The 22,392-nt window shown below is 40.3% G+C and overlaps 1 protein-coding gene across 4 annotated transcripts; it reads left to right on the top strand.

Moving 5' to 3' along the window:
* The first annotated feature begins 7,715 nt into the window (after positions 1-7,715).
* INSIG2 (insulin induced gene 2) lies at positions 7,716-22,042 on the top strand. Of its 4 annotated transcripts, XR_004253407.1 has the most exons (7): positions 7,716-7,766; positions 11,932-12,272; positions 15,464-15,588; positions 17,993-18,159; positions 18,555-18,654; positions 19,118-19,636; positions 20,241-20,286. XR_004253407.1 is itself a non-coding variant. In XM_032190272.1 (6 exons), the coding sequence occupies exons 2-6, from the start codon at positions 12,029-12,031 to the stop codon at positions 20,280-20,282; spliced, it is 678 nt and encodes a 225-aa protein (XP_032046163.1). In that variant the 5' UTR covers positions 7,716-7,766; positions 11,932-12,028; the 3' UTR covers positions 20,283-22,042. The 4 variants fall into 4 exon arrangements, 3 of the variants coding, with proteins under 3 accessions (XP_032046163.1, XP_032046162.1, XP_032046164.1); XM_032190272.1 differs by lacking the exon at positions 19,118-19,636 and having other exon boundaries at positions 20,241-22,042; XM_032190271.1 differs by lacking the exon at positions 20,241-20,286 and having other exon boundaries at positions 19,118-19,955.
* Positions 22,043-22,392: the final 350 nt, after the last annotated feature.

Below are 22,392 nucleotides of genomic sequence, written 5' to 3' on the forward strand. Positions count from 1 at the left end.
GCAAGCTAATTATGTTATTTGGAGCCCAGCATCTACCCTGGAGATCCAAACTCAAGACGAACTAAATATCAAATAACCTAATCTGATGGAATTAGATTGACCTCTGTAAGAACTAGCAGATACTATATAAATGTATTTGCATCTAGATGTATGAGCAATGTTTTTACTTCAACTCTCCCTATGACTTTAATTCATTTAATTCTTGAAACATTTTTCTTTTCAGAAAAAAAAAAAAAAAAAAAAAAACACAAAAAAAAACCACAGAGAAGAAAGTATTGTGACAACAACCATAAATCCACATCAGAAGGTCTTCCGGGTAAGTAGCATGGGACACAAGACCTAATTCTTTTCTGTGTTTAAAGTATTTGTGTTCACTTTGAGTATTTGTGTTTATCTTTATGCAAGTCCTGGCCTGTTAAGCGTACTTCAAGTCTTGGGTAATGGAAATACCATCAGAAGCCTGAATCTCATCAACTTTTTCCATAAATGAATCACTAGAGTAAAAAGAAAAGAAAAAGAAAACTTTTTTTTTTTTTTTTAACAAAAGGATATTTTTTAAACTTTTTTTTTTTTTTAAACAAAAGTTTTTTGTTTTATTTTGTTATGTTTCAAGAGACTAAAATACCACAAGGAACAATCCAAATGCAAACACAATCTTGAGATTTTATTTATGTCTCTGTTATGTGAAGGCCAAATTCTTCACTGGGGCAAATTTACAAAGCCAGCATAAATTCAGTCCAAAATTTGTAGTAAAGGGATAAGACAAATTTCAAGATACAGTTTAGGCTGGTCATGGTTCAGTGACCCACATCAGCAAGGTAGTTTGGTATGTAAGCTTCTTTAAGTACATGTAAAGTCCTATGTAGATCAAGTTATGTGTTCACCTTGTGTGTAAGATTTCTACTAAAACAAATAGAAAGTAAAAAAAAAAAAATCTTCCTCATTAAGCCTTCTTAAACCTTGCTCACTCAACCTTTAAACTAAACCATTAGATCATCATCCACCTTAAAAAAATATGCAGAAGAAAGTACAGCTCATTTTCTTATCAGATCCATTTGCTGTCACATTCAAATCCAAGTTAAGAATGTTCATACCTCATGTTCTGGTTGCAACATCAGATCTTAAACAACACGGCTAAATCCCAGTGATCATCAGAAGAGGACAAGTTGAAGCAGGAGAGAGCCCAGAAATATAGGACAGCCTAACAAAACATTGCTGACAATAACTGGTGGTTCTCTACAGAAGAGATACTTGTTTATTTATTTATTTATTTTTCCACAAACATTATAGCCAAAATTGTAAAACATAAGGAGGAAATGGGTTTCTATTTTTCAGGCCAGAGAACTCTGGAATACAAATTCCATTTACATTATTTGTATTGCGTTCTTCTGTCTCTTTGCTTCTCCAGCACATGGTTTCCTAGTGTTGCCTCTGATCCTGTGACTCAAAAAACCCTGTAGTGCTGAGTCATATAATCATTAATCTTTCTTGTCTTTTTATAGCTTCAGGGGGAGCTACATGGGGTTGCTTGCTAGCTACAGCTCCATTTATCCCAGTTTCCTTGCCTAATTAGTTATTTTCTGGCCAAGCTGGTGGGACTCCATGTCATGTGCTAGGAGAGCTCCCAGGAGAGTGCAGCAGTGCTTGGAGCACAACCTGCCTCTTGCCTTAGGACCTGGCACTGCAGGTGGTGGGTGAGCCAAGTACACAGTGCCCTGCACTTGGTGGAGGTCCTGGCACGGAGCTGCCCGCTCATGAATTTCTGGATGCTCCAGTGGTAACATAACCGGGAGGGGCCAAAGTGATGTCAAGAGTGTGGGGTGAGACTTGAACGCGCTATGGCACGGGCCTCTCCCCATTGTCAGACTGAGAGCCCTTTAATAACAATAGCAGATGGGATGTTTGATTGCATGAAACCGTGTAGCTCTGCAGAGATTCAGACTAACCACCTGAGTGAGGCCTATTCTGTAACGATTCTATGATTTTATGATTCCAGATGCCTCAGCGTGCCTCCCCAGGTGCAGGTGCACCTCGGGAAAGTGAGTGCCCTGTACGTCCCATCACCCAACTCCATGCAGGTGTCCTGGACGCCTTCACGTGTTTCTACAATGGAGCCTGAATCCCATGTTAAGGCACCTGTATCACTTCTGGTCAAAATCAGCAGAGGCTGACGGGATATATTTCATTAAAACTACTTTTAATGGAAAATGGTGTTTCTAAGTGAGCTCTTGGTTTGCTTGTTTTTTGCATCTTGCACTGGGTACTTTCAGAGGGAAAGGTCAACTTCAGAGGAAGGTGGATTGCCACAAGATGGAAATATTTGTTGGAAACAAAAAATCTTTCAGTTTTTGAATTGTCACTGTAAATGGACAGATTTCTGTTGGCTAAGAGAAACAGACAATTTTCAAACTGCTCTGTAATGTGTCCTTCCCAGCAGTGTCAATGCCAGCAGTGATTGCTGTCCAACACAGCTATGTCTGAGAGTGGTTGCAATACAAACATTTGTCAGCACTGACCCAGATAACCTGTGCTGTTGAACAAATTACACAGTATAACATCATTATCTCCTTATTCTGAGGCCTAAAAGTTACATGCCTATATGAAGTTTGGCATAATTCTATGATTCTATGATAATTTCCATTCAACAGCAAGAGGTGAAGGGAAAAAGCAGCCTTCTCCAGGAGATACTTTTTTTAACTTAAAATAGATACACCAAATGAGCAAGAGTCACTCAGTATGTGCTATTTCTCTCTACCAGCCGCAGAGGAACCTACTTAAGGTCCCTTAAGTCCACAAGGGTAGACCAGTTCTCTTTATTTGTACAGTGAATAGCAAAATAGGGGTGTATGCTATTGCCATATCTCGAAATAAGTTAAAATGAGTTGTTGCCACTTTTTTTTTTTTTTTTTTTTTTTTTTTTTTTAGACATAAATGCAAGGTCTGTATCTCTACAAATCTAATGCGGATTGAAATAAGTTCAGTGTTACCCAATGCAGTTGCCATTGCAATTTCTCACTAATGACATAGCAAGACTTGTGGTATTTGGTAGGAGCTTCCCAAATACAGTTTCTAGAGTCTTTAGCTTCCTTGTGGATCTGAGATGCCACAAACAGAACAAGAGAAGGAGAGGAAAAAAAAAAAAAAAAGAAAAAAAAAAAAGAAGAAAGAGAGAAAGAAGAGAGAAAGAAAGAGAGAAAGAGAGAGAGAGAAAGAAACAAATAAAGAAAAAGAAAGAAAGAAAGAAAGAAAGAAAGAAAGAAAGAAAGAAAGAAAGAAAGAAAGAAAGAAAGAAAGAAAGAAAGAAAGAAAGATCTGTAATTCACAGCTGCAGAGAAATTGTGAACCCCCAAACCTTAAACATATTAATAGGGAAAACATTTTCTTCTATCTTCAATGCCACATATATTTAAAACATTTTCACAAAATATTTTAACTTCCTGTGCAAGACTACTTTCATTCTCATACACTGCAGCTTTCCTGTTTGCATTTCTTATGCCATTCTTCTCATCCACTCAGCCATCTATTTTTAGCTTGATTTGACATGAATTTTCTTCTTGCCCTTTTCCCATATACTAATTCATCTGCACTGACCTTATTTTCACTCTTAGCCAGTGACACGCTTCTGACACATACACACACACCTAGAACTGGAGTTCATCTGTATACCTTCTCTGTATCTTCAGTTTCTTTACTGTTCTTCCCACCAGAATTCTTCCCTGAAAAAGCTGTGTCTTAATGAAGCTCAGTGTCCTGGCCATTCAGTTTTGTTTAGTCTGTCTATTGAATAAGATGTTGTATGGCACTGCAATAATATGATAGGGGGTCTTTAATTTCTAAATCCCATAGTTGGATGTATTCTAACATGATGACAGTTACCTTGCATTTTCTGTATTTTATTTAAATGCCATATTCCTTCAGTCCTACAGCTGTTTGTGGGTCTTTGGCTTGTGATGCAATGAGGTTATCTTGGTAAACTTCTGACTGGGCTGGGCTCCATATCACAGAAACCACGGCCGTGGCTGGCAGCGTTTACTCCCTAGGTAACTATTTTAGCAAGTACTGAATGAGTGTGGAAAGCAGATCAGGGCTAAGCCACACTGGCACACTGATATAGGGAAACTCGTGCTGCATTTATCCATGCAGCACCTTTCAGTAAATAAATAAAGGACTTTAGCCTCGGGAGCTAACAGCCCAGCATCTTTTGCAAGTGGCTAAATAAATAAAGCAAACAAAAAATGCCTTTGATATCAGCCCTAGAATTGTGCATCCTGTTGCTAACCTGAGATAAGCACAAGCCTTTTTCATATGTAAGAATGCATATGATCTGACAGTTTCACATTGCTGCTGTCTCTTTTTCCTTCCCTCTCTAAAATGCCAACCCTATTGGAAAATCAATTTTATAGAACTTATCTGCAGCTCTTGCCAAGACCCCAGACTCATTCACAGTACACTGCCCCTTTGTGCCTAACGAGCCTCCCATATGTTGCAGGACTTGTCAGCCATTCTCATCTTTGCCTGTGACCCAGCTGTGTGCTAACGAGGATGGCTACTACGCCTTCTTTTGCAGATAATAAAAGAGACAAGACAGCAGCCTCAGCTGGTGAATTAAAAGGCATTGCTGGAAAATGTGCCCAGTACTATAATCCTTCATTTCTGAAGGCCTTCCAGAAGCCTTCTGTATGCATGGAGAGCTTCCAGGGAGGCTTTGAAGGAGATTTATATTCCTGAAGAATATTTTGATAAATAACGAATCTGTAATTTATTTATTTATTTACTTATTTTTCCCTTCTTTTCCAATGATAGCTAAAGGCCCCAAGTACAGCAGTATTGATGCAGTTGTCTGGAACTTGGAATGAGGAGGGGACAGGTTTTGCATGTTGTGAAACTGCAGTTGATCATCAGCCATCCTTCAGCGCAGTTCCCATGAAGCCTTCTTGAAAACTGCTCAAAGGATTGCCAGAAATATTCAGGCTCTGCAGGCTGTACTTGTAGAGCTCTACCTATTATTCTCTCATTGTCTCTCTAACTTTCTTTCTCGGTCTACTCATCCATTGTCTTGTCTCCTTTCATTCACTGCCCTGCTGTGCGCACACCCTCAGGTAGGCTGGCCTTGGCTTACACAACCAGTGGGTCAGGCAGCTACCATGGCCTTGACAACACCAGTTTTTAAAAGTGGCTCTTGGGGATGCTAGAACAATTCCACTTTTTCTGTAGGTAAGTGGCTACTCTAGGCTCCTCTGCTTTGTATGAGCTTTGCTGAGACTTTCATTCTCAGATGTATCATATCCGCAGAAATATTTATTTCCCCAAACTAAATCCAGAATGTTCTGTGTTGTCTTGTTCTGCAGCCAGCGTAATGAAACAACTCTGTGTTCCTTTCCAGAAAAGATACTTTTCCTATGATGTTTCATAGCAATTACAGTCAGAGTCAGGACAAATGACATTTTTCTGCAGGTCATGTTTATCTCCTTTGTTTGCAAAACTATTTGTTGATGTATTTATTTTGGCAATTTCCAGTTCAGACTTTTTCCTGTGCTTTCTTCTCATGCTCATCCCACTTTTGTGACATCAGACATTGTACCCTCCGATGTAACCAGATGGCTATAAGGACTGAGTCTTTAACTGGTATAAATTGTCAATGCCAATAAGGTTCTTGGAGTGGCACTGATTTATACCAACTCTGGTTATTTACTTTCTTATATATTGCTTTTAATACCCTTATACTAATATAGCTAGTGTTTCTCCTATGATCAGCTTATTTTTTATTGGAATTGTAATTTTATAGACGTGACTATAAGTAACCTGATTTTATTGACAGACAAATCATCACCTGACTATATATGTGTCTAGAGAAAGAAAGATCCAGCAATCATTTGCAGTCACCATTCACTTATGCCACACTTTCCCCTCTAATACTTTAAGTACACAAAATTTCTGTTTTTAGGCTCTCGCATAAGGACTGACAATTCTGGTCTGCTTTGCTCTGCCTTGGACATGTGATTGTCCAAAGGAATTTACCTGACATCGGGGAAGACCATTTTATTTGATTAAAATGCCCTTTTGTTTGTCTTTCTGGATCCCAAACTTAAAGTACAGAAAAGTAACTATCTAAATCACAAACAAGTAGCTCGCTAGGGGTTACTGAGAAAACAAGATTTTGTTTCTGTGTGAAGAAAACCAAAGCTGAATGATTTGAAAATTCTTGCATTGCTCATATAAACCACAATGGGTTTCTGTTGCTGTAAATCTTTCTTTACTATTCTTAATACATCTATTACAATCTTCTTTGAGTTTATATGTTTGGTAAAAGTGTTTTTCATAACATATCCGTATCAGCACAAAGAAACCAAAGTTATCACTAAAGATACCGCTGTAGTAAATAGAGTAACAAATTTCATCCTATCCAATCATTATCTTGGGACTTGTAACAGGAACTGCACTGCAGCGAATCGCTGCGAATGGGCCTTGGAATATGGATAGCTCAGCAAAGTGTTTGCAATGAAATACTAAGTTTGGATAAATGCAATGCACAAGCATTGTTTAAAAAATTGTATTAAATATCAACACAATGAGAATATAAAAAGTTCAGAGGAATAATAATGAACACAATGATACAGTGAATATATATACAACATATAAATGAATTTAATAATGTATATAGCAGCCTTTACTACTTGTTGTAGTAAATACTGTTATGCCTTTACTACTTGTAAAGAAAGGTTAAAGCAAATTGTTTTCTGCTTCGTGTTGTACTTTCTTCCTGAAAGGCCACAAATTGGTGATGAAAATGTGGTTTTTGGAGTAATGAGCTGTGTCATTTTTGCCCTAATCAATAAAGTTAAGTACATGTGAAAGTCTCTGCAGAATCTGGTGCTTGAGACAGCTGGACTCAGGTGAGCAGTTTTAGCTGAGAAACAAGTATTTCATCTTCTGTGTTTCTGTTACTGAAATCTGCTAAGGATATTGCACTGTGTACATGGCTAAAACTACATAAGCTGGAAGCATGAGCACGTTACAAAAAGCCGAGCTGCCTATAGCCTTTCATTTTGGTAACAAACCCCATTTCCAGAGCAGTGTTGTACAGTTTAAACAGCATCCTACTGATTTTTGTACTAGTTACTCCTTCATTTATTCAGCACACGTGTTGCTGTTGGCCAGCACACGTAAATTCTAATTTTACAGCGTTCACCTTTTCACTTCTCCTTTTTCTTTGAAACTCGGAGAGGAAGTGGTGGCAGCTGTTTCCCTATGTTCTGTGAATCGTGGCCTGGCAGACAGCGTGCTGGAACCCCATCTTCCCACTTTTCCCTCCTTCTACCCCCAATTCTCAGACCCCAACCTTGTGGGCACAGCCGGCTTCAGCTTCGTTGAAGTCCAGCTGAACCTAACGCACCCGTGCAGACGCTGACAGGCCTGAAGAGACAGCAGAGTGCACAGAATACAAGAATTACACGGTTAGACATGAAAACGATCTTTAATGCGTGCGCGTTTTGGTAGCCAAACACCATGCTTCGAGGGCAGGGCGCTGGTGCCTCAGGGATGCTCGCTGCCCCTCTGCCTGGCGGGCCGGGCAGGGCGAGGCCGGGAGCTTCGTAGGGAGAGCCCTGTCCCTATCCCCATCCCTGTCCTTGTCCCTATCCCTATCCCTGTCCCTGTCCCCAGCAGCAGCCGGCCCGGCCGTGCCCGGCCCTCCCCTGCCAGCGGGGCGCTGCGGAGGCTGCGCGAGGCGGGGACTGGCGCGGGAGGCAGAAGATGGCGGAGGCCGAGTGAGTCCAGGGGCGGCGGCGGCGGCGGCTCCCGGGCGGAGGGGGGCGGCCGGGCCGGCCTAAAGCCGGGCCGAGCCGAGCCGGGTCAGGCCGTGCGGAGCCTTGGGGCCTCGGGGCGGGGATGGCGCAGAGCCCCCGCCGCGGCCGGGGTGCCTGGGGCTCCGGCGCCGCGCAGGCAGCAGGGGCGGCCCCGCTGGTACCGGCTGCCAGCCCTGCCCTGCTGTGCCCTGCGGGCTGCGGCTCGGGCACCGCTCTCCAAGGGCTCGGTGCCGCCGGGCAGGGCTGAACCTGCCGCGGGGAGAGGCTCCCCCTGCTCCCGGAGGGTGCTGCCGGCGGGGCTGGGCCCGCTGCCCGCGGTCGCCACGGTGGCTTCGAGGTGGCCGCAGGCGGTGTCCCGGCGGTGGCAGTGCCGCTGAGGTGCCCGGCGCCTGCCCGCCGAAGTGGGGAGGTCAGGGCTCGGCATTGCGGGGTTCCCCGCCTGAGGTTTCCCTTCGTTTCGCCGTGGCGTTCAGCTCCTGCTTGGTCTTAATGAAATAAATCTTTCCTCTCTTGGCCCCTCCGTACACCAAATTGTTCACAAAACATCTTCTGATGTGAGGAGTTTGGTGAAACTTGCACAGCAGAGCTCTTCGTTAGCTTGGGGAGCGCTGGGGAGCAGTGGCGGGATGGATCTTCTAATTAAAAGACAGTTAAGTGTTTTAAAAATGTCAGGAGTGATAATTTGCTTGTTAACTTTCTGCGTAAAGCCAGGCATCGCATGGTTGCCTTGCGAATCGTATCTGGTTCTCTCACATGGTACATTTGGTATGTTAAAAAGCTCGGGCCGAGGCCATGTGCCACTGAAGAGGGAAAGTGAAGTTGTGACTGTGACAGTGCCAAGCCTGTAGCTTTCTGTATGTTTTTGCAGCTTTGAGTGCTCATTCCCAAGAGATGAAGGCATAGAAGTTGTGTTGTAGTTCGATGTGTGAACTATTCCATCTGAAGGGAAACCCTACATAAAAAATACAAGGCTTGAAAGGAGACAGGCTGTCTCAATCATCTGTGTGTACGCCAGCTTCCCAGTCTAGTAAAAAGAATTGATGTCTTTGGAAATACTAATTTCCATTTTCATTAAAGGAAGCAGTAGTAAATACCTTTGATATGCAGGTAGCATGTCTTGCCTGGGAACCTTAAACCCAGGCTGTCAGAGACACTGAAGAGTCCTGACGTTAGTTTTGGTCGGCTACCTTGCGCTGCTCTGCCATTTCTCTGGCATGCCAGCAGCCAGTCAGCAGCCAGAATTTGGGAACTGTAATAAAATAAATGGGAAAAGCATGTGTAGGGTGGGAAACCAGGACAGAAACCACTGCGTCATACTAATTTGAGATCTGGCATTACTTGCTATAAAGACATTCATTGACATAAAGCCACTGAAAGTGTCCTTGTGCTGGTAGGGCTGTTTGCCTCATAGTAAAAACATGGCTGGAGTCTGCAGTGCCTTGAATGACTTGCAGCTGCAGGGCTTGTCTAAAAGCAGCAAGCAATTCCCTGGCATGGAAAAGACCTGTTATGTTTTGATAAGTCTTAATTGTTAAGTATCATGTATTTGCCAAAGGGTGTATTCAGTGCGAAATCAGGTAAATATGGTTTTCATTTTCTGAAACTGGTTTATGCCAGAGTAAAATTGACTTTAATTTGATCATCAACATTTGTAGGGTTTTTGTTTTTTTTTTTTTTTTTTTTTAAAAAAAGAGTAAGATCTGGTCAATTTTTACGTCAGTAAAACGTTTTACGTAGTGCCCAGTGGGACAGCTGATGCTTCTTAATTAAGTTGGAGATTATTCAAAGAATTACAAGAAGCAGAGTCTCGTTAGAGGGAGATATCAAGAGATGGTATAACATGGGGAAATAATAGCTGCAGGGAAATTATTAATAGATTTCCTCAAAGATTGGGAGCTGCATTGGTCTTGCTTAATATTTTAATTGATGAGCTTGATACACAAAACAGAATTGTAGTAATGGTGTTTGCTGATGACCCAAAGTTGGGCAATGTTTGCAGGGTCAAAGAGGACAAAGGTATCCTGCAGGAAGAACTGAATGGCATCGAGCGTCAGAGTGATGCATGTTGGATAAAATTTGGCATGCAAGGTTTGGAGCTGGTACTGAGAAACAGGAGTTTGCTAACAGGAGAGAAGAAAGATGTGAATGTAGTTACAGATCACAGGATGTGAGCAACTGCTTTATGGCGGTGGAAAAAAAAAAAAAACAAATATGGAGTGCCCCAGAAGAACTCAGCTAAATAGGCACACTACAGTAGGAACTTTGTTGTACAAGGAGAGCCAAATCTGGAAATTTTCTTGCCAGCTCTGGTCACATTTAAAAAACAAAAACTAACAAACAAAAAACGCTAAGAAGGGACCTAATGGTTTAACACCCCTCCCTTCCCCATTAGGTACAGTATTTGTGTGGAGTTGTTTTTTGTAGTTGAGACCTAGAGTTCCTGGTGCCGTTTAAGACCTCCCCTGTAGACTGTGAATACTCCTATCATCGCCAGGTGGGCACAGTCTGTAGAGGAGTTTCTCAAGTTGTGATTTATTTGTGATTCCCTGCTTTCTTTCCTGGAGGCTAAATGTATTATCCAGCCTCTACTGCCATGCCATCCAGAGGAGGGAAAAAAAATCTGGAGCACCTCCTTTTTGCTGGAGGGGAAGTGTTGCAGTGCCAGTGTTGATGCAGACATCTCAATGCTTGGTGTGAGTCAGGGTGCTGAGTAAGAAGCCAGGCACTGTGGTTGCCGTCTTTCCCCTCCGCCTCCCCAAGACGTGATCCTGATTACAAATATCGTTCAGAAGCAGCTGCATAGAAGAGATCCTGTGTTCTTGGGAGGGCTCTGCTGCCTCCTCAAACTGCCAGTGGGAAGTTAGGTGTGATAAGAACATTTTTTTTTAATTTTAATCTTCTTTTGTTTTGCCTCTTGGAATTTTTTTTTAGTGCTGGAGGATACCTCAGCATGGCATTGTGTCGCTGCTGGAGGTATCCATAGTGTCTTAGCTAGCCTGGATGCATTTCACTTGCTTTTTGGCATTTGGTCAGCAAAAGGGAAGGCAGGTGCCTCGGCGCTGCCCTTACATCTTCAGAGAGCCTCCTCTGGATCCGCTGAACCTGAGCGGAAGGGGAAGGATGCACCCACTGTTTTGGCTCCCCTTCTGTGCCCGTGGCCATAAGTAAGAGTTTACAGAAGCTGCCACCAGCTGGCAGTTTCAAATTTAAAAACAATGTCAGGGCTTTTTCTTTTTCTTTTTTTTTTTTTTGAGTTCCAGGTGGCTAAGCTGCCGATCAAAACTGTTGTTATACACGAATGTGGCACCGAATCCGTGTATAACAAGACTCTTGACTGACAGTTTTGTTTTTTAAAAAAGAGTGATTGGGATGGGAACTCTGCCATTCACGTAGTGCCTGCAGAGTTATTCATGTAGGAAGCCATCCAGGGCACAGGCAGGTGGAGCTCCTTTTTCCCTTTGCTCTCAGATTCTTTTCTGCCTGTCTACAATTATAGTTCGTAATAATGGATGGTAGCTTTGACAAAATGTTCCTTTGGTAAACATTTTCTCTGTACTGGGGTTACTTTTCTGGTTCAGCAAGTTATTTGCTCTTTATCTGGGATTACGCAAATTGGTGCACTCTGGGATTGCTGAAATTTTGTCTCCATCCTGAAAAATATTCCTCAGATTTCACTTTCCAGTTGAGAAATGTTTTCTGGCTTCTCTTCAAGAAGAAAGATCTGTGAACCCCTGTGGCTAACTTGAAACCAAGGGCTGTCTTATTTCTGAATTACATAATCTCCAGTTGTTTAAAGGAGGGAATTAAGACAAAATTTACTGTTACTGTGAAGCAAGCCTTTCTTCCATCTGATATCAGTTTTATTTTTCCCACTTCTGTGGTTTTGCATTCCTAGCTGTCTATCCCACATTTTCTTCCTTGTTTCCTAGTAGATAAAGCAATTTGTAAAACCTGTTTTCTTTGTAAGGCACTTTTGCAGCTGTGGTTGGTTCCGCTCTCAAAAGACAAATTGCCTCTTCAAAAAATTCAGAAAAAAATATAAAACCCAATTTCTGATTTATTTAGGAGAACTATGTATAATGTTTTTTACATCTGAATTTTTCACCGTCGTTTTATTATTTTTCAGGGTTTGGCTATCTCCTAATTGAGGAGAGTCAAAATACTGCCTACAAGTGAATCCTCCTCAGCCAGCCTGTCGGATGCCTCTGAGAGCATAAGAAGTCATGGCGGAAAATGACGCAATGCCAACCTTACCAAAAAAGTGTGGTCCATACATTTCATCTGTAACCAGTCGTGGCATGAATTTGGTAATTCGTGGTATAGTGCTGTTTTTTATTGGCGTATTTCTTGCATTAGTATTAAACTTGCTTCAGATCCAGAGAAACGTTACTCTCTTCCCCCCTGATGTGATCACAAGCATCTTCTCCTCAGCTTGGTGGGTGCCACCTTGCTGTGGCACAGCGTCAGGTAAGTTCAGTTGTGTATTTATGCCTGGCATGGAGATGAAAGATTGGATAGGTAGTTATAGTTGCAAAAAGCTTTGTTTGAAAGGTGTGGAAAATAAAAATTTCTCTTCAGTCACATTGCCTTTTCTAAGCTATTGCTATCCAGATCGCACTGGGTATTCACAAATAGTGTGTGTGTGTCCAAAAAATATTGTCCTGCTAACTCATTACACTGTAATATTGTTAGCAGAGTATAACCTTTGCTTTTTCTTCTGGGAGGGTGGTGACACTTGTAACTTGAGGGCTGGTTACAGGAATATGCTCTACAGGCAGCCCATAGGAAACAGCCTGGAAACATCGGATTTCTGCACACTGCAGCTTGTTTTTGAGCACAGTGAACCACCCCCAGTAATGCTCCGTTTTGTGGTCCAGCTTTCCATTTGTTCCTCAGTCCAGTTTGAGGTATTGCTTTAGCTGTGTGAAGTTCAGAAACCTGACTGTGTCTCAGGGAGTAAAGGCCAGATATGCAGTTTGCAGTTGCAGAAGCCCGTTACAGAACAGAGCACCTCAGTTAGATTCATATTTCAAGTCGGATGATGTGAACATGCTTCGTTTCTCCCATAACCATGTAGGGAGTTGAAGCTTTTTTGTGTGATTTGGGAACTAGTTTAAGTGAGATGTCTACTGTATGTAGTAAAAAATACCCCTTTTTCCATTTCTTTCATCTTCAAGTATCAAGTACAAATCTGATGGAGTTAGGCTTTCTACTTGGCTTTGAAGATTGTTGATCATGTGGGTCGATTTTACACTTCACTAAGGGAATATCCTTAGCAGCGAGGTCTGGAGGAATTCTGATTTAATGAACCTGCACAGTAAATGCAGCATCTTCTCAGAGATAGTTTTAATAAGATTGAGAAGCTCACTTTTCTGGATATTAATCATAGCATCGTAGAATGCTTCGGGTTCAAAGGGATCTTAAAGATCATCAACCCCTAGCCATGGGCATGGAGATGAGGAGAATCAATGAATGAGTTTTTGAGTTGATACTGTTGTGCTGGTGATAATATTTAAGCCTCTCTTTTTCTTTTTTTTTTTTTCTTTTTTTCCTGCTCATCTAAATGCTTTCCTTGTGATAGCTTGTTGAAATAGCTCTCTGAATCCGTCAGTTTTGTTCTACTGTGGAAATGCATTTGGCATATTATGGCCAAAGTTACATACCTACTTTATCTGCTGGTTGTTTTACTCCTCTTTCTCTTGTTTTCCTGTGATCATGGATTAGTTTTTTGGACTGTATTCTGGATTTTTCTTTAAACTTTAAAGTGGTTGTCTAGACAAACACATCTGGTAAAGAAATGGTCTTTTATGTATGGAGAAGTTTGGTTTGAACACTGTTATAGTTGTGACAGAGTTCAGTTAGTCAACAGTTTTTCAATGGCTTTCTGTGTAGGAATGATTTAATGTGTTGTGGTTCTTAGCATGTGGATGTAGCTGTCTGTAATTATTACTTGGAAAATGCATGTCCCATGTCTGTGAGGCTTACAATGTGAGAAGGGTGACATGGTTGAAAAGAGACAGAAGGACCAATAGTACACTTTGTGTTCTGTTAAAACCATGTTCACACTATTGTAGCAGTACTACTTTCTATTTCTCATTCAGGGTTTCTCTGGGGGTTAAAACCAACAGAATCCCATCTTGCAGCAGCAACATGTAAAGTTCACCGTAAAGTCTGAACTGTGAACTGTTTGCATCAGGTTGTACCCTAGGCACTCTTGGTTTGTTTGAGAACACCATCTGCAGCTGTGTACAGGGAAGTCAAAAGGCTTCTCATGTGTTGGTGGTTTTGATGGAAGGACTGGATATTGTTTGTAAAATACAGTCATCTGTTAGATATTTGCACTACTTGCTTTTAAACCACCTGATTTAAAGATATTACTTAATTGGCTTTTCCCAGAGTGACACCTGCTAAAGTTCTAGTTCTTTCCCTTTTATTATCAGTCTTTTCCATTTACCTTCCTTATCCCCTCTGCTAGCATACAGACAGGCAATCTCTATGGTACATGTTGATAATTCACCCATTTTCTTATCATTTATACTTGGACAGCCTTCCTAGAAGTGACACGAACATTTCTTTGCAGTATGGTTTATTATTATGAACAGAATAAAGGTGTTTTGCATATTTATAACCAGTGGTAATCGAGGTTGCTTTCAGAGAAGTCCTTTCATCCATCCCTGTTATTAGTCATCAGTTTGGCCCAATGCCTTTGGCAAGAAAATTGCTCATGGAAGATTTTTTTTCCTCTCTAGCCTTACTGGTGATTTATTTTCCTGAATCATGGAGATCAGGTTCCTCTCTGTCTGAATAAAGAGCATTTGCCATAACATACCTCCAGCAGCATGCCAAACTGAGGGTGCTACAGTCCACGCCAATTACTCAGCCTCTGCCTCTCTTCTGCAGCACCAGTTTAACTTTAAGCAGCAGTGTTAATCCTCAGCTGTGTTGGTAACAGTCTTTTTCACTGCAACTGCAGTACAGAATAAATTTATGAAGAAGTGTTCAAAGAGCATAGCAGTTCCCTGGGGTTGAAAGTCCTGTTTGCTTTTAGTATTCAACAGCTACTGCAGATTCTTGGCTTTCCTTCTTCTGTGTGAGCCTTTATAGTAGCACTGAAGAAAATAAAAACGTTATGCAAACAGAGACTGCTTGTAACAACAACAAGAGAAGACAGAAAATACTGACATTAAAGAGGATGGTTTGCCCTTACTGTGGTGTGTTTGTTTTGCTGTTATTTTAACGTGCATCTTTGATACATGGGATTTTCAGAAGTGCCAGCCTGCAAGCTATTACTGTTCTTCTAGAACTATGCTGTAAGAGTGCAGATTCTGGTAGGGTGCAGAGTGCTTTGAGCCTCAGCCCTTAGTTCAAATCAGCTCAGTTTTACTACTTCTGTTACGTCACTGCTGCTGTGGTTGACAATGCTGCTGAACTTTGTTAACTAATGGGCTATATGGGTTATAACAATAATAATGGATTAATAAAGGGCTTTGTTGAATAATGAAATTATTTGAAATTCTGTTTTGTTGCAATGTGTGTTTTGTACCATGTATGCTTAAAATGTTTGTTTTAGTTACAATAATTGTCTGGGTAGTCTTTGTTTTAGTTAAATATTGCCAGTACTTTAACTTTTGGGCCTTATTTCTTTCATGTTTCCACAGCTGTGATTGGGTTATTGTACCCATGCATGGACAGACATCTGGGAGAGCCACATAAATTTAAGAGAGAATGGTCCAGTGTAATGCGATGTGTAGCAGTCTTTGTGGGAATAAATCATGCCAGCGCTGTATCCTATATTCTAATGAAATTGGCGATAACAAATAGGTTTCAAGTAAAACAAAGCTTACGTAGTCATGGTGAATTGTTGTTAAAATATAACATGCAGCATGTTTGCAAGGGAAACGCAGAATATGTCTTACTGTGATAGCGTTATTGGAGGTGGTAAGTCTCGCATTTTTTGGTTCTGAAAAAGCTTTTCTTAGAAATGCCTCAATATTGGGCTTTGTCTTTTAGTCTTTATTATCTCTGAAAGTGTAGGGAAGTCATAGAACCGTAGAACAGCTTGGGTTGGAAGGGACCGTAAAGATCATCTAGTTCCAACCCCCCATATACGCACCTCCACAGATTTGGCACCCACAGCCTCTCTGGGCAGCCTGTTCCAGTGCCTCACCACCCTCTGAGTGAATAATTTCCTCCTAACATCTAATCTAAATCTCCCCTCTTTCAGTTTAAAACCATTCCGCCTTGTCCTGTCTTCATCTGACTGAGCAAAGAGTCGCTCTCTGTTTTTTTTGGAGGCCCCTTTTAAGTACTGAAAGGCTGCAATGAGGTCTCCCTGGAGCCTTCTCTTCTCCAGGCTGAAAATCCCCAGCTCTCTCAGCCTTTTTTCATAGGAGAGGTGGGTGTTCCAGCCCTCTGATCTACTTTGTGGACCTCCTGTGGACCCTCTCTAACAGAGTCTCTACATCTTTCTCATGCTGGGGGCCCCAGAGCTGGATGCAGGACTCCAGGTGGGGCCTCACAAGGGCAGAGCAGAGGAGGACGTTTCCCTCTCTCCCTGCTGGTCGCTCCTCTGTTGATGCAGCCCAGGAAGCAAGAAGTACTTACAGGGTATATGTGAAGCACATGCACTTTGCAGAGAATGTTATCATTCCTGTGGCCATTCACTAAGAGCAATTAGAAGTTGCTCCGTGTGTTTCACTACATTATCTTCTTCCTATTTGTGTATCTGTTCATGTGCAACCTTGCACAAGTGTGCTGGAAACTGGTGTTCCTCCCCTTTGAAGCACCTGGTAGTGCTGGGGGCATGCTGGATCACAACAGGGCGTTTGTCATGTGGATTGGTGCACCTTACTGGCAGCATGGTCTCAGTGGTTTTGTGTAGTCATATCTAGTGCCTCCTCTGCTAGGTAAAACCTGTGTTTGTCTGTAAAAATGGGGTTCTTATAAATGGATCAGAAAGAAAACTTATCATCTCTGGAACTATCAATTCTTTCAGTGTCAGCTCCAGCACCAGAAATCTGGGGGGTGGGAGCGCTAAGAAGTTTCTGATTGTGTGCTACTGAATCTCCTCATTTCCAGGAGAAGAGCACAAGTTAAGTGAGCAATGTAAGGGCTGGCTGAATTCTTACTGAGGTGACTTGGCCCTTTAAATGGTTTTTACTTTATGGTTTTTGTTCCTGCAAGCCATCCTGTGCAGTATGTTCAGATGAGCTGGAGTTGCTGAAGTTCAGAGTCACTCTTGCTGTCCCAGACAAACCTTGCTTTTTTGTCAAAGATTTGTTACAAAAAGGAATCCAAGGTTGGTTCCCACCAGCCTTGGACCATACCTGATCTGTAAGCACGTACAACTTCACTTCTTTTAAGAATGGAAGAGAGTTGACAGCTTCTCTCTGCATGGGTCAGATTATATGCAGCAAACCATCTTGCAGTTTTCTAACAGCTGTTACACATATTCCAGAATATCATTAATGTACTGTCTGTGTTTCTTCCTTGACAGCTCTCCAGACAGCTTTCTTTTCAGTTTATTACTCGTTCTGCACATTGCCATATTTGGTGTGGGTTTTGTTCGTTTGACTTTTTTTTTCTTCTGATGCTATTGATTTTTATCCTGTAATTAATTAATTTATTTGCTAGTTGAACTTTTCTAATTTCCTGTAGGTCTCTCTCCAGGCCTGTGTGAGAAAATAGGACAGCGGTTTTACATTGTTATCCTGTAAATTTTCTTTAAGGCTTATGAAACTTGACAGCCTCTTTTTTAATAATCTATTTTGGAAAGGACTAGTGAGGATGAGTTAGTATTTCCAAAACATTTTGAAGAAGGTGAGGTACTGCAAAGGTGTCTCAAGCAACTCACAATTTCATTGCAGGTTTAATAAAAACTGAATTTCAGTGTTGAATACTTTCACATTAATATTATTTACGTTTTGTTCTATCGAAAGTGTTATTTTTTAATGTTTTGCTGAATGTAAACTAGTGTGTAAATTAAACATAATTGCAATTGAAGTAAGAGTGAGAAATAACTTTTTTCTTTATACCTGATAGCTATATGGTAGCTGATACAGTTAGAGCTGTATTTTTTTATTGTAAGACAAAATACCTGTTGTGCCAAAATATGATAAAAGGAATTAAGAGAACTGCTTTACATTTGTATTTGATATTTCCAAGCTTCTCCTTAACAATTAACCCAGAAAGTGGATTTTGCCAACAATATCCAGTTGTCTCTAACATTAGCAGCACTGTCAATTGGACTGTGGTGGACATTTGATAGATCACGAAGTGGCTTTGGTCTTGGAGTAGGAATTGCTTTCTTGGCCACATTGGTGTCACAGTTTCTGGTCTACAATGGAGTTTATCAGTAAGTATTTTAATTCTTTAAGGCTAAATTATGAAGCTATACAATAAAATCAAGATAACTGAAGGGGCAGAATTTGTCACAACTTCCAAAGCTGCCAGCACTTAATTTGGAGTGTAAAATAAATTTGTGAAAGCTTTGTGTTTGTAAGTAAGTTTTTTAGTTGGGAGTTATTTCAATAAAATTGCTGCCATTACCAACCATGCTTTTTTTTTTTTTAATTTAACGAATGGGTTTATAATCAGTAAGAAGCCTCATTTGTTATTTGCTGTAAGCAATTAAGTTTCTATAACAGTAGCTTTTTGAGTTGACATGTCCTGTTATTTAAATCTTGTCTCCTGTGATTGGAGGTCTCTATGTATTGCACAAGATTGAGCTAAAAAATGTATTTTTTCCAGATACACATCTCCAGATTTTCTTTATGTTCGTTCCTGGTTGCCATGTATATTTTTTGCTGGTGGAATAACTATGGGCAACATCGGCAGGCAGCTGGCAATGGTAAGTTTGGAGGGGAGGATTGACTGCCTTCTAGTGGTAGATATAATCCACGTCATTGTTTTCTTCAGAGATACCAATAGGTTATTTGAATTGAGGTGGAGGAGTAAGGTAGTAACTGGTAATCTTTGGTTTTTGATCTAGTTAGTTGAGCCATTAACACTGTTAGTCAGCCCATGGTTTTGCTCTGTACCCTCAGTTGCATTCTTTTAGTCATCTTAAGACTAGGAGCTAAATAAGAACACCAGGTATGGGGAGAAGTCAAGCCATCCCCTGAGTCTGCTGCTCACGGAGGCAGAAATTGCAGCCAACAGCAGGTGCACAGAACCTAGGGAGACCAAACTTACCTGGGTGAAGCGTAAAATGAGCTATCTTACCACTCATTTTGTAGAAAATTCTCCTTCATAGTCTTTTTCATTATTTATGTAAATGACTATTGTTGTTTTTGTCAACTTGTGTTTTTCAGTATGAATGCAAAGTCATTGCAGAGAAGTCTCACGAGGACTGAGGAGAAACAATATGCACCTTTTACATAGGAAAATATCTGACAAATGACTGTCGGAGGAGCATAAGGAACACTTGACTATGAAATTGCCAAAATGCAATTTTTTTCCCTTCAGTGGTATACTTTACTGCAATCTGTGATTGCTGCTTCTATAGAAACCTTGATGTCTCTTTTTTGATTACTGTGAAGTTACAATAGTATGCAATACATTTGACAATATTGGTTCAAATATAGGATTCTCTTTTTCCAAATCTAAACCAAGTTTACCATAAATTACTGTCTGTCCGTAATGTTGCAGTGCCAAACTGAACCTTTTGCACTACATTTCTGTAGCTGAAACTTCTGCTTCACTTTATCTTGAAAGTTTTGAGGAATTTGTTCTTAATAGCGCAATGAAAGACAAGGGATTCAAAGTTAGGAATGAAGATCTCTTTACATGATGATAGCTAGTGATACCTTTAAGAAATTCATGGATTACAGGTGAACCTTGATGCAATAACTGATTTCTGCCTATTAACATGCTGTATCATTCTTCATCACAGGAAACTTGATATTTGTCTGTGATCCATGCCCAGTTTCCCATATTCAGAACGTAAAAATGGAAACTGAGGAAAATGGAAACTGAGGCTTCACTATTTTTCCCCCTTGTACAACCAATATACATGCTTAGATATGGATTTATGTGGATGATCATTAGATGTGGACAAATTCTCAAACTGCTTGTATTGAGTACCAGGATACAATTCAGGTCATTCTTGTACAATTTCTTAAGCTGACTTGTGTTGATCCCTTTTAAAAAGTTGTGTTTTGTTTTTTTTGATTTTTTTTAAATTAAATTTAATTCTGCTGAACTAAATCAGCCACTACCATTTAGTGTCAGAAAGACCTCCATTACCAACATTACTTGTGATTGTTCTTGTCTTTTCCCTGTTGTGTTTGCAGGGATTGGCAGGAGAAGGCAAGGCTGTATTTTAGGTACTGATGTAGCCCTTATTTCTGTGACCTTGGTCCAGGCACTCATAAATGCATTTGTTCTCATTGCAACTTTCTGAAGTAGAGAAGTCCTGTTATCCTTGTTTTACAGGTGCCTCTGCATAGAAGGTCTGATAGGACAGAGCTGAAATAGGCCATATATAAATTGGTTCCCTTCTTAAGAAGAATTTTAGTGTGACCCGTGTTCATGAGCATACATGGAATCCCCTTATGTTGGCCTTGCAGCTCCCTTTTAAGAGCATGAGACAAAAGAAACTGTGCAAGAAGACAGAAAGCAGACTTGAAGAGGACTCAGCCAGCCGGCACCGGCAGTGAATTTGGTGTGGAATGGCTCTACTTTTTCCTCTTTCCATTTCTGTGCTGTTGTTGTTTTAATTGTTGTATTCTTTTTGTTTGTTTGTCTTGAAGTACTTTTTAAATCTTCCATGAAAGGTTTATAAGAAATGTTACAGTCACCTAAGGAGACTGGAGTTGGTCCAAAGAACAAATAGATGTTTAGACGAGTTTTTATTAATAGATGTGCATATGCGTTGTACATGAAGCTTGAAATAGGCAACTCTTTTTCAGTCTTATATACCTATATTTAAGTCTGAAAAGTATGCAATGGAGTGCTTCCAAAAATGATGGTCACAAGAAGGAAAATTTCTGGAATGGGAAAGTGTAGAAACAATAAATAAGCAAGTGATATGTAAAGAGCTTGGTTCTGCAGCTCCACAGTTTCATTAGCTTATAACAGTTCTATGGCAATTCAGCACCTAAAGCACATTTTCATTTGGTAATGTTTCAAGAAAGCATTTGCAGATACTCTTTACCATGTTCTTCTAAACTGAGGTAGACCATGTTTAAGTAAATCCCTGACTAGAGATTTCTTTTAATCAAATCATGTGGCAATATAAAGCTTTAAATTATTAATGTCAGGAGATCATTTGGGCATGAACTGAGGGTGAGTTTCCTTAGGCAGCCTGTAGCATCCCACGAAAGAAACTGTTGTGCTTTCTGTACAGTATTTGGCCTGATCTGCCTTCTTTACTTCAACAAATGGTTTCAGCATGGTGAGCGGAATGAGGAGTCCCTCTTGAATTATCAAGGCATGAATGGCATAAAAATTCAGATGTTGGTGTTTCTTATCCTAACTGTAGGAAATAACATGGTACCTCAGTAGCCAGTGTGCTGACTGTGCTGACTTGGCAAACAATTTACTTTCATTGTGACCAGTTAAGTGTGTACAACTCGAGATGAATAGTTTTAATTATTCACTTGGTGGTGGAACTGCTTTTACCTGCCAGTCTAAATATTTACACAGAAGCAGCCTTGTGTATGTGAAAATGTGTGCAGTATGTGAGAAGTGGTTATTGTGCGTTTGTGGCACCCACTTTACAACACTTTGCACTCAGATTCATCTAAACCTGATTAGACTGTGCTGTCAACTTAACTAACTTCTTTTAAATTTCTTTTTGGAAATTTTGAGCACGTCTTGCAAAGGCAGCAATCATCCAAAATAAATTTGGGTGGAGTCCTTTATTACATGTGGTTTACTTTTTTATTCTTATTTGACTGAAGTTGTTACAAGAATGAGATCTTGGATGTCTCATTTTTTTCAAACTGTGTTGTAATTTTGTGGCTGATGTGTTCAAACCCTGACAAAGGTTCACAAGAATGCTGACACGGCCTTAACTGTAGTGGTGTGAACATGCTGCTACTGTATAGCATGTAATTATACCATTAGACTGTCTTAAAAATGTTGTTCAATAGAGAATGAATAAGGTATATTTTAGATACAACTTTATAAGCACTATAACCTCTTCACTAATTAAGCATTGTAAGCTCTATGCTGTTTAAACTGGCAAATTGCTGTTAAAAGCAAAATGTTCATTAAATACAATTGCAACCTTGTTTGAAAGGTTTCTTCTTTTTTTTTTTTTTAATAATATATATATTTTTAAATACATTAAATTGTCTTCTATTAGCAGTTATATAATAATAATGAGCTGGCATATTGGTTACACAAAAAACCTTTCTGGAAGTAAAAAAAAAAAAAAAAAAAAGGCACATTCAAATCAGAAGTGATTTTATCACAGTTAGCATGCTGAGCTGCCTCTGAAAATTTTGGAAATTTGCCCTTTTGAATCTGTAGTGGAAGTATTTGAACCAGGGGAAAATAAACTTGGTAATTTCAGTATAAGTATGGAGATTTAGATTTAAATAGTCCTTGAGAATATGAAAAACAAAAACAAAACAAAAAA

Source organism: Aythya fuligula, chromosome 6, assembly GCF_009819795.1.
Source record: "Aythya fuligula isolate bAytFul2 chromosome 6, bAytFul2.pri, whole genome shotgun sequence".
Taxonomy (NCBI): Eukaryota; Metazoa; Chordata; class Aves; order Anseriformes; family Anatidae; genus Aythya; species Aythya fuligula.

Coding starts and splice junctions, on each gene's coding strand:
- INSIG2 (XM_032190272.1), top strand. CDS start 12,029: ATGGCGGAAAATGACGCAATGCCAACCTTACCAAAAAAGTGTGGTCCA. Junction 15,589..17,992: donor GAATAAATCATGCCAGCGCT/GTATCCTATATT, acceptor CAATTAACCCAG/AAAGTGGATTTTGCCAACAA. Junction 18,655..20,240: donor TCGGCAGGCAGCTGGCAATG/GTAAGTTTGGAG, acceptor CTTGTTTTACAG/GTGCCTCTGCATAGAAGGTC.